Source organism: Fulmarus glacialis, unplaced genomic scaffold, assembly GCF_000690835.1.
Source record: "Fulmarus glacialis isolate BGI_N327 unplaced genomic scaffold, ASM69083v1 scaffold3968, whole genome shotgun sequence".
Lineage (NCBI taxonomy): Eukaryota > Metazoa > Chordata > Aves > Procellariiformes > Procellariidae > Fulmarus > Fulmarus glacialis.
Window position 1 is genome coordinate 3375 of NW_009229954.1, and position 15900 is coordinate 19274.

Genomic DNA, 15900 nt, shown 5'->3' on the forward strand with positions numbered 1-15900 from the left:
ACTGCCAACAATTATGCCAAATACAACAATGGTTTTGCAATATGGATAAATGCCTTCCAGACTGAAATGAAAAAGTCTTGTAACACAGGCAACTAAGCACTAAAGAGTAATGCTAAATAAGCGTGATGTCCACATACATATGCATAACACATACATGCATAACAGTGATAGAAAGTGCTATGAGAAAAAAAATTTACCTTCACTAATTCGGTTTTGTCGTAATCTTCCCGATGTTGGTAAATGCACTGACTAAGAACAGCATATACTTTTTCCAAGTGAAATATATTGAAGTTCTTAGTTATCACAGTGACAAAATGCAACAGTTGCTGAAGAAAAAAAATGGAAACTACAAGTTTAGAATAGCGCAAGATCCTTAGAATAGGCTCTTTATGTTTTCAGAAGCTAAACAATAACAATACAACACAAGTGACATGCTACTTTCTTATATTGCTAAATAAAATATGAGTGACACTTCAGAGAACAGATTATATACCTCACAAGATTTAACTGGAGAAAGTAAGTTAATTTTTCATACTTCAGAGAAAAGGAAGGCTTAAATTTCAGACAATATTTTATTACTGATCAATCTATCACATCAACGATCATAATTGCAAATCAACGCCTTCCAGAACAGCAGGGAATGACACAATCCACTTTGTCGTAGAGTTGCTGCCACAGCAAAGCCACTGTTGCATTTCATTAGAGAAACTGTTGCTGCAATGCAGGGCACGGTAAAACGGATCTTTGGAAGCCAGGCTACAGATCTTCTCGATAGAGCTGTGCCAGCTGGAAGCGGAAGCACCCTGAGGTGCTCACCTTTACCCATTAGCTGAACGTGTACCGTGCCTACAGCTGTGCTGGCAGAACACACTGCTCAAGTGTCTGAAGCAGATCAGGAAGCAAAGTCAGATCAGTGAGCTCCTACCTTTAAACTGAAGAGTGGATAAACTAGCAGAGTGACTCTGCGTGTAGCAGATTACCAGTCTCTCACACAGTCATTTCTGTTACCAAAGATGTGAAGGTGATAATCTCTGGGAAAGCAACCGTAACAAGCTACTGGCAGCACCTTCTCCCACTGCTGTGGCTGTTCAGTATCTGTGTTGTATGAGGCTGTGAAGATGCAGCTTAAGAGAGCAGCCACACCAAATGAAAATATTACTGCCTCACAATTGCCTGTCATCAAACTCTGCCTCCCTCAGATCAGCTAGCACAAAATTTGAGTATTCCCCTCAATTTCATTCTATACAACATACAGATAAGACGCACAAAAACCACACAGCGTGCTTTCAGCTGCTGCAAACAGAAAAGGTAGTGTGTGACAGAGGTGTATGGTCAACATCCCGTGTGAAACTATTTCTAATTGCTGCCACATAGATGACTGCATGCTCTTCTATGTGTTCATAAAGTTCTAGGCCTATTAACCAAGCAAATAAATGAACAAAACCACCCCAAACAAAACCAAGCAGCTACATTTTGGAGGTTCACCTAGCTTATTCACTGCAGATGAGTTCCAAAGAGGCTCTCTGGTACGAGCAGCTAGTTCCAATGGCACCCATGTTAATGAAACAAGTTTTCTAAAAGACATGTTTCACAACTGTAGCTCTCCTCACAGCTGAAACGTATAAGAGCTCTACCATACCATTTCTCCAGTGGGCAGTAACTTTGGAGCACATGCTATTAGCGCCCTGACTCTATGCAAAACCTATGTGGCTTCTCTACATACACAGACAGACATGAACCACAAAACCCCCTGAAATCTGCTTTCTTAGGAAGCCAGCTTTAAAAAGTTAGTTTCACCTCTACAAAGTAGGTCACAGTTTAAAAATGTAACAGAAATTGTGTTGACAAGCCCCTTCACCAAAGGGGATTGGTCACGTTCTCCCCACACAGGGGAAACATCCATGTAATAGTCCCTTTCTCATCATGGCAGGTAAACAGCAGCCCTCCTCTGCATTGGCCAACTTCCAGAACTCCAACCTAGCAATTTTTCTCATTTTCATCACTGCAATATCCCCTGAAGATCAGGTCCTTGTTCTATACTCTCCAATTCATGCAAAGGAACCTCTTTTACTCCCAGCAGCTAGTCCCATTTTTAACCCCTTCCCCAACTGCAGCCTAGGAGAGCAACTTCTCTCCTACGAGGGACTGGAAGAACCTTTTAACACTGTAACTGTGTGAATACAGAATTCTAACACTGGATTTTGAAAGAATTTCAGAAAAGCAGGTATTAGTATTTTATGCATGATAAGCTTTATGCCAACCTGCTAACTTCAGGTTTAAAGTAATCACTGCTAGAAATAAAGGTCCTTTTCAGGTTCCTAATAAATGACAACATGCAAAACCCAAAACAAAACCCCCAAATCCATCATAAAAACTGTTAAGACATTAATAACCAACAGTACTAGCAGGTTGTCAGTGGGCTAGTTTAAAATTCAACAAGCCCTTTTAAATGGAAATTGGGAAGAGAATCCAGTCTCCTAAAATTTAGTTCACCAAAAGCAAGAACAGCAGTCTACACCAGGTGTGGAAACACAACAGTCATAGTCCATTACAGGTTGAATTCTTTCACAAGCTGTATATCCTTCCCATACGTTGTTTTAATTGGCACTGGTTAACAACTGACAATTTACAACTGCACATGTAGCAAGAAGATGTCCTACTTCAGTATTAACAAAATTGAAATGAAACTTACTTTGAGCTCATAGTAATCCACAATCACTGGCTGTGTGAGAATTTCCATTGCTTTCTCGACACCTATCACCTGTTGCTCTTCTATCCGAGAACGTCTTGCATGAGTCATACGATGTACCCATGAATCTGGAATGACACAAATTTCTTCAGTCAGGATTTTTGTTTATCTGGGATACAGTATCAGTGAAGTATCATGTACCTGGAATAGCCTCTCTCTGCGATGACAGAGACAGACCTGTTACCGTTTTTTCACTGAGAAATACTGGACTTTCACTTTCTTTCTGGCAAAAGTCACTGCTCCATAAAAATTAGAAGCTCACACACGAAAAAAAGCACTAGAGAAAAAGGCAGGGTAAAAACAGGAAAAAAATATAGTCACGTTGGCATTACAGCACTGCATGGTAAAACTGCAAAGTAATTTAGGTTAGGAAACAGATCTTAGATTGCAAACATTAGGACATAAGTCTTCTATTCCACATGTGACTCTGGGTCCACACTGTTTGAAGTACAGTTTTTTAACTTACGCTGCTTATTACTGGGAAGATACTTATACAATAAAAGAAAGGCAATGATTGTTTTTCAGTTAGGTACCATTTGAAAAACAAACTTCAGAATCAAAAAACCAGCAGCAGCAGAAAAACATGAGTTTAGCTAGCATAACTAGAGGGGCAGCATCACTATGCAAGAAACACTGTGTGCTGATTTTAGAGAGATACAACAGAAATAATAGAATGGAATTAAAGAAGGCTAACACCTAATAAACAGTGTAATCCTCCTCAGGAAGAAAGAGGAGCTAAATGACCTGTTTGACCTTTCACTTACCATTTGAATCTCCGTCTTCAGAACTTTCTGCTATTTTGCAATCTGGCATTTCACTCTCCTTTCTTAGGTCTGAACGTTCAGGAAGCATGACACTCTTCTTTTCAGAAGCAGATTTAGCCACAAGGAGAACACTCTCTCTTTCTTTTTCTGTCCCAGATTTATTTTCATTCCCATTTTTCTGTCGTTCTTGAAGTACGTTTTCATTTTCTTCCATAGAAGAATCCTGTGTGGACTCAACTTCAGTGTGATCCGTGTTAGAAACATGTTTTTCTGGAGACTCTTCATCACTCTCTACTTCATTTTGGTCTTCCGGAACTTTATTCTCTTTATTGAACTGAAAATTCCTCCTCTTTGTTGCGACACCTGAAGACCCTTTGTTCTTTCTGCGTTTTCTTTTTGACATATCTACAAAGAGATATCAGAAAAAGTAATCCAAAACATTACCAAAACAGTTCTTCCTTCAAAATCTAGCATCCTCATCTTACTTGACTTACAAGGAAAATGATCAAAGGAGCTCAAGTACCATTGTCTGTCTCCCTACATGTGTCTAGAGAAAGAGCTGCAAGTTAATGAGGTCAATTTGCTATTAGATTTTAAAAAGCTAGCTACAGAATTTAATTCACAAAACCATCAGCTTCAAGATTTTATGAGCAGAAAATTCTTACTTAAGATAGAAAGTATTACTACAAAGCAAGGTTATTAGGTGAAGTTGCTTACTGTCTTACTACGTGAACTAATATAAATGAACAACAGAAAAGCATTTGGAGATGAGCCCTTCTTCAAATCTGTTATAAAGCTGTGAACTCCAAAAGCTAAACACACATTGGGCAGAGTTAGAAACAATTTTAAGGGAATATTTGCTGGAGAAAAAATTGTCCGTAAAGACTACACCTCGTATGCTTTCTGATTCAGTTAACCTTGTTTAAAACAAACCGCATTTTTGCCCTCTAGAGAAACCCACCATTCTTTGTATTCATGGAGTACTGCACAAAGCGTATGGGTGAAGTCAGTGGCAAAACTCCCAGTCATGCCAGTGAGACCAGGAAACTTCACTCCATGTCATGCATTTTAACTGAAAAAGACCCAAGTCCCTTTGTTCTTTCATGTCTTTTTCATTAGAAAAGTGAGGAAATAATGATCTTTCCTTTACATATCTATTATTATTGCTCCCCTTTTTCTTCCCCTTTCCCCCTTCAATTGGAAATCACAGTAAGAAGTGGCATAGATTTTAGCATTTGAGGGCAGGGAAGGGAAAAATACTGTTTCATATAACTAAAAACTAGTTGAATATTCAGGAACTGCCATGTACAACATTTTTTACTTCAAGAGGTAGCAATTTAGGCCATCAAGGCCAGTGTTTTACAATGTAAATCAACCACTGTTCGTGAGCTTCGTAACCATACTGAATGAATGACCTCTGGATTTAACTCACATTTTGAAGCAAATTAAAAAAATGTAATGCTTCTGGCATGAAGAACCAGCAGGCATCACAGAAACCTGTTATGTCACAAGAACAGAGAACGTATCAGTGACTTTAGCACCTTCTCCAAGAAAGTCTGAATAAAATGCAACTTGCCGTTAGGGCGGGGTGTACTGCAATCTACAGGCGCTGCTGGCATCTTCGTTTTTTCATTACACTTTGGGTCTGCTTTCTTACACCCAGGAACAGAGTTCTGCTTTGGCATTACACGGTAGTAAGATGGAGCATACTTTGAAGAGCTACAACCTTGCAATAAAGAACAGATAGCAAAGAATTGTGCCTTGCATTGTTGGTTACAAATACTGAGACAAGTCTTAAAATCCTTAGCGTCAAAAAACACACCTCTTTTCTTACGAGATTCTTGAATTTCTTCACAGCGTTGTTCAAAATCTTCATCCATTTCTTCCCTCACTATGGCATATGCAGTATCTCTCAAAGTACAAGCTCTGTGCCTAATGAGGCGATCTGAAATTTTACAGTCAGAACTGAGTATTTTCTACCAGCCAATGAAATCCTTTATTTGATTACCTAGAAAGATTTTGCTCTTTTCATAGGTAGGTTCTGAAAGGTTATCTCAGTGACTATTTTCAGCATAACAACATAAAAGTTAATTATTAAAGCAAAAGCACTAGTTACTGATCAACACTTCTATCACAATTTCATGCTCAAGTAGTTTAATGCTACAACATTTACAACCTGGCAAGAAATGCTCTCTGTGGATCTTTAAAATTATCTAATCCCAAGTCTACTCTCCACAGACAACATTTATCAATTTATACATTTTAAATTTTTCCAAATCAGGGATAAAAACACATCCTCACCTCCAGGGTCTTTATCTGGGTTGTACTCTAAAGCATTGCTACAGATTAGATCGATGTCTTTTAGAAAGTCTCCTGCAGTTAGGTACTGGTGCAAGTCAATTTTAGAGAGAACTGCCGACAGGTCCATGGGCTGTTTAATAACTGCGTCATAATCAGGTACCTACAAATGAAATATACATGCTCAGGGATTTAACATAGTATCTACCAAAATTAATTATTTTAATAAAGTCAGATAAAGGACTTCTTAAAAAACCCCAATATTTATGACACATCCAAAGATGCAGAAATTAACCAGCTAGTTTCTTGAAAATAGAAGGGCTATTTCAACTGGCTTTGAAGACACAGACCAGAAGAGGGAAAAAAAGAAGCAGGGAGGTCAGAAGCATGTGTGGGGCGGAGAAGGAATCAGACACCCAGAGGGGGATTTATTTCACTTCACTTCAGAAAATCACAGCAAAGAAACATTTCTCGGTAAAGTCACCCGAGATTCTCTGTGTTGTTGGCAGCAAGAAAAGGCTCCAGAAATTGCACCTTTGTAGTATCTGTCCTAGGCATCTACTTTAGAATGAGATAACTGGACCCAGAGCTGCTGATTTCTTTACTCAGACCATATAAGAAGCCTAATGACTAGTTTAGATGAGGACATCTATGTTTGTTTAGATTATTCACATCTCAGAAACCAGAAGTAAAGGGAAAGACAACTCAGTGGATGCTTAGGGGAACAGGACTTTGCTGAAATGCAAAGCTGTATTAAAACTACAGCTGACTTTGAAGTATATGCCCCTGGCTTAGACTTATTCAATAAATTAAATGAGAAAAAGAGACATAACAAGTGTATGGGAGGAAGAAGAAACCACACAGCCCTTATGGTTGATCTTATACTGAGGAGCCCCAGATGATACAAAGAATACAATCTTAGAATTTATTTTAAAAACTGCTACTTCTACTCCTGTTCTCACAGAAACTATTGACAGTCAATTAAAGAGCTTTAGGCTTTATTAAAACAGTCATATAGATACTGTTTATAATTATAAAGAAAGAGATCTTTCTGCTTTTCAGTGCTGTAACATGCCTACATATCAAAGCCTTTTGGTGTGTTGGCATTGGTCTAACTGGCAGTTGGACTAGATGATCGTTGTAGGTCCCTTCCAACTGAAATATTCTAAAGTTCTAAAGACGTTTTAGAAGGAACCTGGGGCTTTCAGTGAGCCTCAAAGAGTCAGCAAAAGTAAAAGCAAAATTTACTTCCTGCTTCTTGAAAAATCGGAATAGTACAGTCCTAAAAACAAAGATAAACCTTCCTATAAAGAGTACACAAACACTGAGAAATACAAACACAGAGAAATTATGAATACATACAGATAAAATGATATTACAGATCAACACTAATTTACCTCTTCTGGGTCAACAGGCTTTGTAAATGCTCTGAAACGTCTGTCAACGGCAAGTCTGTGAGTCACATCCCTTAAGAAAATCCTAAGTTCACGCAACGTATCCTCCTCCTGCTCCTCCAGCTGTCTTATTTCTTCCTCTGTCAGCTGTCGAGGTTTAGGCGGCGGTGCTACAGGCAGTACTTCCAATGTCTGCCAAGCTTAAATTAATCAGAAACTTCTAGTCAATTTATGGAACTCAAATACAAGCATATGAAAAATTATTGATATAAAATTACCACCAAAGCAAATACTGTATAGCTATTAACTTACAGTTAGCAAAGTAGCATATCCTCACCTGTGGTGTTTTTCGATGCAGGAGGTTTAGCAGCTTGATTTAAAATTAAGTCCTCAAAAAACGTTCTTCTTTCTTCCTTATTAGGCAACTGGATTTTGAAAACTTCTTCATAATCATTAATAAACAATTCTTTTACCTAAAGCATGAGGAGAAAAGATATTTCAGATATAAGGCCACACAAATTCATATTCTATTCCAAAAAGATGAGTACCTTTCTAAATTAAACTGAACAATCATCTGGATAAGACAAACTGTGAAAAGTTGTCTTTTTGGCCTTAAAAGGCTGGATTTTCATAGGTTAGCATGGCAAATTAAACTATCTTCTCTAAGGTACACCTCTAGAGTTAAAGCCCAATGAAGGGACCATATGATACACTGATAAAGTGGTGACATTCACTACCTCCAAGACTGCTTATTTTGTATTTACCTGCCTTCTGTCCTTTAATTTGAATCTTTATGGCAGCTATAGAGGGAACAGGCAGGGTTCACGAGACACGTGTGGGCTTTTTGGTAAGGTGTTTGGGTTTTTTTGTTTTGGTTTGGTTTGGGTTTGCTTTTTTTTTTTTTTAAAATTAATTTAAATGAGGTGTCTGAAGTTGCATACTTCCAAGTTTTACTTCATTTTTCAGTCTCTACTGCCAAAAGGTATGGAAGAAATTTCCATACTTATTTTAGAAGGAATTTATTAACAGTATAAAAACTTCTGTAGAACGTTAAGCCCTTTCAAAGCATTTGATGATAAACACATCTAGGTAACAGCCCCCCCCAGTAACTGAGACAAAATAAACAGAGCAGCATATTCACATTTTGAACACCTTCCTTTAATGCATATCTCATATCTAGAAAGCTAAGCGTGTACTCTTAACTGAATTTTGTTAAGGAATACAACTAAAGCATCTCATATCTAGAAAGCTAAGCGTCTACTCTTACTGAATTTTGTTAAGGAATACAACTAAAAATTGATTTCCAAGTTACTTAAACAGAAGTTGGAACTTGGCTTTCTAATTTGTAAAGCTTTCACCTATATGAAGAAAGAAATTGAAATTTTTATTAAAGAATTTAAATTTGAAATTACATTCCATCATTAACAGTATGACCACTGTACTTTTTCAGTAAAAATATCTTTCACCTCTCAGTAAAAATACCTTTTTCCCATTTACATTTCAAGCACCATATATTCTTGACTAAGTACATACCTAACTATCTTGAAGTCACTGGAATTATTGTCTGAAGTAAATTTACACATCTGTCTAATAAGCATGAGTGTGTGAGAAAGGAGAAAAAGTTGCGTCAAAGTCAATCTCTTTACTCGGAAAACACTTTAGACAAATGCTTTCGGCATTGTTTTCTCTAAGCAAATTTTAAGAGACCTGGTTAGGGTGCCTGAGTAATAACAGTATGAATTTGCTTAAGAGTGCAGAGTACTCCAATGCTTAAAGGATTTATAAATTAACAAGAAATTGAAAAAACGAGTCAGAAAAGTATCAACAGAAATACCTCTTTTGGGAGATCTACATGACACACATCAGATGTTGCAAGCAGCAAAACTGGAGCAAATGTTGGAATGTTCTGCAGTAGTGTTGTAAAAGTAGCTTTCAATGTAGCTCCAACAGCCTCCCACCACAAATGGATATGTGGGATATAAATTATACTCGGTGCTGTTCTTTGAGCTTCTCGCATCAACTGGTAAAATGAAAGCTTGGATAAGAAAACTAAACCAGGTAGAATAGGCTAATAAATAACTACGTATCAGTCAAACTGTCTTACGAAATAGGAGTACATGAAGCCAAAACATCAAAATAAACCAACAAAAGAACAACTCCTTAACAATAGGGTAAAATTTTCACTTTGACTCAAATATAGATATTGCTACACAGACAGAAACAGACCTGAATCTCTGCCTGATTTCAAAACTACTTAGGTGTAAGATGACTCCTAAAGAGCCTCACAACTCAGCTGGTTTGGTGGTGTGCCTGAAAGAACAAGACTAACCCTTCAGCAAGATGTATTAGTCTGGGTAAATCGCTACATGACTGCGACTACACCATTTTCAATTCAAAGTGGGCACATATCCAAGTCAGTATGGAGCACAGTATGAACAAAGAAAGACCTACGTGAAAAGACGAGGGCTGACACTGCAGAAGAAGCCTGGTTACAATTCATAATTTCAAGTACATTTTATAAGAGGTGACAAATCTTCAGCCTGCCTGAATAGCTAAATCACTCACAGCCTCTCAATACCAAAGGATCCATCAGACCAGATTAAGTGCTTTGGAAGACCACAAGCCATTGCCTACAGATGGTACCTCAATCATAGAAGAGGACAGGCATCTACTGCATGAGGGACGTGGCAACAGTCCTTTCACATGACAAATTTCTTCGTGCACCCTTTCAGATTATCAATATTCAGGGAGTTCCTGTCGTAAGATGGGAAGCGCACGTGGCATATCTGGGCAGCCACTAGACATGGTAGTTACATGACTGCAGATGCAACCATCACATAACAAAAAAGGAATTGTTCCTCTTATGTGACAAATGAGTATCCAGTCACGTAACGTGTCTGTCCTTACTTGTAGGGCTCTCAAATGCTGCTACTAAAGGTCAAAATACTTTAATACAGTGATGCCAAACAATTAAATGGATTTCCTGCCTAGAAGTAAAAAGGAAAACAGCACTAAATCTGCTTATATTTAATTTTCCTAGTTAAGAAAAACACACCAGTGTACAAATGTAAGTGTTCCATGAATTTTAATGCTTTTACTGCATATACTGCAGCAGTAGAAGCTGTATATGTAAAAAAAGAAACACTTTTTTTCCCCCCAAACCCTGATTGCCTTACAGATATTATAAAAAAAGGCTACAAAAAATGCATGATGCAGTCAGGCTGATGCAGAGCCATCTACTGGAAGCACAGACTCTTAAAAAGCAATGAAAACAACTTTCTGGATCCCACCGAGATGGGCAGGATTTCTTGCCACAAAGAGGAATTTATTAGGAGCACCTCCCAGCTTCCCGAGCTGCTAGCAACATCCTCACTGTTTAATTTGGAATGGAAAATATGGCCCTGTACGACATCCTTATTCGGTATCATTCGATCTAGAAGTGGATTTTCAGACAGAAGTAAATATAACAGCACATTCAAACCAGGCCACCTTCATTAACAATGAATTTTGCTTACTTTGCTAGTTTATATACAGTTCATGAATCCTATGAGATTGAAGAGAAAAAAAGATACCTGTGCACATGTTTCTTCCGGTGATGTGATGCTAACAAACAAAACAGATAAGTCTAGTGTATAAACCGGAAACTTTTCAAGGGCATGTATTACTGCAGGTGCCAAGTGAGAAGCTTGCCCATATCCTGGCTCTCCAACTAGTAAGAACCGTGGCCTGCAAGATGTTGGCTGGTAATAAGCATTTCTAGAACAAGAAGAAGAAAATAAGTTTAAAAATGAAATGATGAATAGGCACACAGATGTTAAAGGTTTTTTCCTATACTTTTTGGTTTTTTTTGTAAATACTCTCCATATTCCAGCAAATAATAAGCTGGCCTGTCATCAGGAAGACTATCAAAGCCCATTTTCTTACAAACTTGTACCATAACTCCCCTAAGAAATCCTGCCAATCCCCAGCACGACTGCTATTTGTTTGGCTGGATTAAGTAACAGCAGGGGGACTGTCCAGCTAAATACACACACGGCAACTGGTCAGTAACCTGGTATGGGGAAAAATAACTCTCTCTCTCTCAGCACACACCAATCTGGATCTCTTCACCGCCCGTACACACCAGTTTTCAGTAGGTCTTGAGTTTAAGTAACTGTGAGATCTCTACATCACTCAAGTTTAGCTGAAATTTGGCCATAGTTACTGGAGATAGTGCGAAGGAAGGAGCAGAACAACGTTTCTAGAAAAAAATTAATGTGGGCACTGAAATACATTAGCTGTATCTGAAGTAGTACACAATTGGACTGGTTAAATTACAGCAGTACACTAAATATGTATAAGATTTATATTTAATTTATTCAGTCATTTTAATTGTTTCATCTTTGAATTGTGTATTAATTTCCTTGTAATCTTGCTTTACTAGCATGAAACACATTCGTGAAGAGCATTTGTTTTTTCCACCACAATACTGTTGTACCTTTGCTGGCTGAAGTCAAAGATCCTAGAGACCTAACCAAGCTCAGCAGGTCAGAAGATTTTCTGGACAGCACAGCAATAGAAATTGAGAAAAATAACTGACCCAACACTGACGACAAAAATCTATTTTTTCAACTGTTGGCTTATACAACTTCCACATTAAAATGAGTCAAAAGATCAATATAAACTTAGTAGGTTAAAGGTACAAAATGCAGACATTGTTTAAGTTTTTCTCACAGTGTTTTAACAAACCATTTCTAAATTTTGTTTCTGCTACATAATTTGATACTGGTTAAACAATTTTGGAAGGTAGAAGGGCAACAAAAGATGGCTACACAAATCCATACAGGTTTTTTCATTAAAAGGACAGACAGCACATTTCTTTGGTCTTTAATCTTTCAAGGAATACCATGGATTCAATCAACACGTTCTAATAGTCTGTGGACCACTTTGACTTAGGAAAAGAGGGCTGGGCTGTTCAGTTTGATGGGTTATGGCAGTGTACTCCATTAGAACATTAGTACCCAGCTGGATCTTCACACTTACTTCTTGCAAATATTGATCACCCCCCCCACACACACATTTTACTCCTTCATGTACCACCCCTCATGCCAAAACTGTTCACAGACCCAGCCATCTTAAAAATGTAAACATAAAGAGGACAAACATTTACCTGCTAAAATTGAGAAATTTTTCCTTTTGTCTACCAGGCATTTTATGCGTTGGCTTATCTTCAAAGATTGATGGTGATTCCTCATCACTGTCAATTGCATTGTTTCTTAAAATGTGATTTAAACTGTCTGAAAGACAAGAGAGGTTTGTTAACTTTCCTAAATAATCCATATCTCGCTCTCGCATTAATACAGCTTCTAAATCAGTGCTGGAAACCCCTTATCTTGTATTTCTTCATTTGAGGGCACACGCTGAATGCTATTTTCTGAAGAGTTCATCCTACCACAGATCTAAGGAGATTGCACAAGTCTCTACAAAGCTGCCCTACATCCCATGATTTGCATAAGGTACGTCTCTCTGTTGGTGAAAACTTGGGAGGTTTTTTCCTTAGAATAAAAATGATTAGAAACAACTTCTGTAGTTCCTGGACACTTGAAAAACCCAACGAGGCCACTTCTTTCTGGAGCAGGTTGCCCCCCTGGAAGTGGGGGAATTAAGTGAATGTGATGGCCGTAGACTTCCATTTGTCTAGGACTAGTGAGTCAGAATATATAGACTAACACATCTTCTAAATAAGGCTCCTCAAAGATCACCGAAGGAGGAGAAAATGGAAGGGGGAAAACAGAAAGGGGATGCAATTACCAATCCTGTAGCCTCACTGCTTTTATTTTGTTAGTGGATTTCTGCCTCTATTTTACCAATGCAAACTTATCTCCCAGCTCTACTGGGAGTAATACTGGTAGGATATTCTCAAGGGATTCGCATAACAACTAACTATTCATGGATCTCCATTAATCAGGATTGGAGTGAGTTTATCAATTTATTTGCTCTCACCAACTGACAGACTAAACCTGATCAAGGCTGATGCAGTCAGGAGTGTGAGCTCACATATGCTGTGCAAGCCAAGCCCTAAAGTATACACTACTAAAACGTTCTGATCTCACATGGAAGTCTACAATGTGATCCACAAATATTTAAACTGAGAGACTATGGTTAAAAATCATGATAGCTAAAACAGTATTTAGCTTAAACCACTTATACTTGTATTGTGGTCCTAACATTCTTCAGACGGGAATTAGAAGCATTCATATAAAAATGCCCTTCCCCCCCCATTTAAATATTTATTTTGAAAGAGGTGCCTCATACATTAAACCTTAAATCCATCTCTACAAATGATAAATATGTTAGCTACTGCCAGAAACAGGCTGCTCTAGTAGCGAACACATAGTTCTCTACTGCGTATTGCGAGTCATTCCCAGCTCCCATCCAGCACTTCAGTTTAGAATGCAGAATAAAAACTATGCACGATATTCCTGAAATAAAGGCATGCACATGCATATTATAAAATTCTATTGTTATTACGGCTAAGAGGCTTGTGTATGTTGACTGCACAAATCAGAAGTTTTTGCTTTGGCAGAATTTTAAATAAGTGGATGTTATTGTTATACCTTGCTGCTGGTCCTTCTTTAGTGCAAGCGCTGCATGGGGAAATACTCTCTGCAAGGCTTGTAAAATTCTTGCTAGCATGTTTTCAAGCAGTGGTTTTGAAATAGGTGATAGCGCTCGCCCAGGTGAAGCCACAGCCCTCTGTGAAGCTGGAACAGTCTTCTGCATGGCCATGACGAAATCCTTTGCTGTTATTTTAATAGAAGTGATATCTAACTGCAGTTTCTCACTACTTTTGTATATCTGAGGATAGCGGCGGCGCAAAGCACAGAGGGCAGCTTCAGCACATAAGGATTTAATATCAGCACCACAGTATCCTAATAAGCAAAACAAGAATCAAATGTTACGTCAGTCTCAGGCAACACAGAAGGTCAAGGTTTCCAAAGTACAACACTGAAAGACTTCAGCCAAAAATTAACAGGTTAAGAGAGAATTTAAAGAGTTACTGCACTGCAGAGAAGTTTTGTTACGTGGCTTGCAGCCTGATATCTGGCACTTATGAAGCAGCCTCCTAATCAAAACTTTGCTCCTGAGGAAGATGCCCCAAACCCATTCAATGTTCTGAGAGACGAAAAGAAAATTAAAAGAAGCATCTAACTTCGTTTGCTCCCAAGGCGTGCCAGCTGCCTCACTGCCTCGCTTTGCAGCAAGGCACAAGAGCCTGGGTACTGCCTGGTACAAGCTCAGATTTCTTAGGACTCAGTCACATGCAGCAACTCACTTTGTTTTCAAACTTACCAACACATTTTTCAGCTAGCTCTTCAAGAAACACGTCCAATGGCTTAGGAGTCCAGTCTCGTGTGTGAATCTTGAAAATATCTTTTCTAGCCTGGAAACAAAATGGTTGCATTTTAGTTTGTCTTAAGTTTTCTCTTAAAAAAACCCAAAACACCACAAAACCCCAAAACCCCTCACATTAATACAAATACTTTTCTTATCTGCTAAACTTCTAAGTATTTTAAAGTTCAGTTAATACGCTCTCTGCTTTTTCAAGCAGGAAATATAATAGTTCTCAATTTGTTACATTAAACTCTTTCTGGGAGCCTGCAGTGAAATGAAAGGCATTTATAGCTTCCATAAAAAGTAAGTTTCCACAAGTATGAGACCTAATGATCCTGAGGAAAAAATTGTAGTAAAAAAACGTATCTGCAAACAGAGATTTTTCATCAAAGAATATTCTCACAACTTTAGCAAAATCTCATGGTGACAGTCTCATTAGTTTATCAAATTTATTTTTCTGCCAGTTCATTCAAGGAAAACAGTCCTAGCACTACATTTCAAATTGCTACAATTACTACAAAGAAGAACAGTAATTATGACTTAAACTACTGTCACCGATCCAGAAAATGTCAAATGTTGCCTATCTTCATCTCTGATCTTAGCAAGACTTTCATTTAAGTATTTCCTGGTACACAGATTAATTATGGCAGATTTCTAGAATTCTTCCACACTAGGGAATCATGTATTATATCTGTTTCATGGGACCTCCTCTCCTGTTCCTGAAAGCAGATAAAAACTGGAGACAAATGTTCAGTGCACTTTTACTAGCCTTCAATCCAGTAAGTATTTTATCCTTTTTCCAAAAAGTGTAGTAAAAGAAAAAGAAGTATCAGTGATAGCCAGAGACAAACCACAAAAACAGGGTTCCAGTTTTGCACACTACCTTCCCCCCCAATATTTTTTAGTTGCTATATACCTATTTTCTCATTGCTTAGCTATTGCCATTGAACTAGAAGCTTCCCCAGCCCTGCACCTGTGCAGTGTACTTCACATCTTTGTCCAACTCCCTGTTAATAAGTATCAGTAAGAATGTCAGATCCCAAAATACTTATAGGTATCTCCCAGGATACCCAGCCTGGGAACAATCCAACACTATCCATTCATAAACCAAGAACTGAGAGCAAGAGCACTTCAGGGTGAAAGTGCCTAAGTGGATTAAATAAATAAGCAAACATGAACCACTTTGGGAATGAAAAATTTTAATTTGCTCGAGCACCAGCCTGGATAAAAGTTTTTGTTAGCAAAAAGGAATTCTTGTGTGCACACCATTTCTTTCATTTTCAAGATGAGATAGCAGTAATTTATAGCTAATTCAGACATT

At 38.1% G+C, this 15900-nt stretch overlaps 1 protein-coding gene across 1 annotated transcript in view; it reads right to left on the reverse strand.

The window, feature by feature from the left end:
* Positions 1-15900, reverse strand: part of ATAD2 (ATPase family, AAA domain containing 2) — a 31241-nt gene that overhangs the window by 1352 nt on the left and 13989 nt on the right. The window contains exons 14-26 of the mRNA XM_009584021.1: positions 14538-14628; positions 13802-14116; positions 12355-12481; positions 10778-10961; positions 9040-9225; positions 7543-7678; positions 7209-7405; positions 5815-5974; positions 5336-5458; positions 5090-5239; positions 3514-3918; positions 2693-2817; positions 198-326 (exon numbers count right to left, since the gene is read on the reverse strand). Of these exons, the coding sequence (XP_009582316.1) occupies positions 198-326; positions 2693-2817; positions 3514-3918; positions 5090-5239; positions 5336-5458; positions 5815-5974; positions 7209-7405; positions 7543-7678; positions 9040-9225; positions 10778-10961; positions 12355-12481; positions 13802-14116; positions 14538-14628 (2328 nt within the window). The remainder of the gene's footprint in view (positions 1-197; positions 327-2692; positions 2818-3513; positions 3919-5089; positions 5240-5335; positions 5459-5814; positions 5975-7208; positions 7406-7542; positions 7679-9039; positions 9226-10777; positions 10962-12354; positions 12482-13801; positions 14117-14537; positions 14629-15900) is intronic.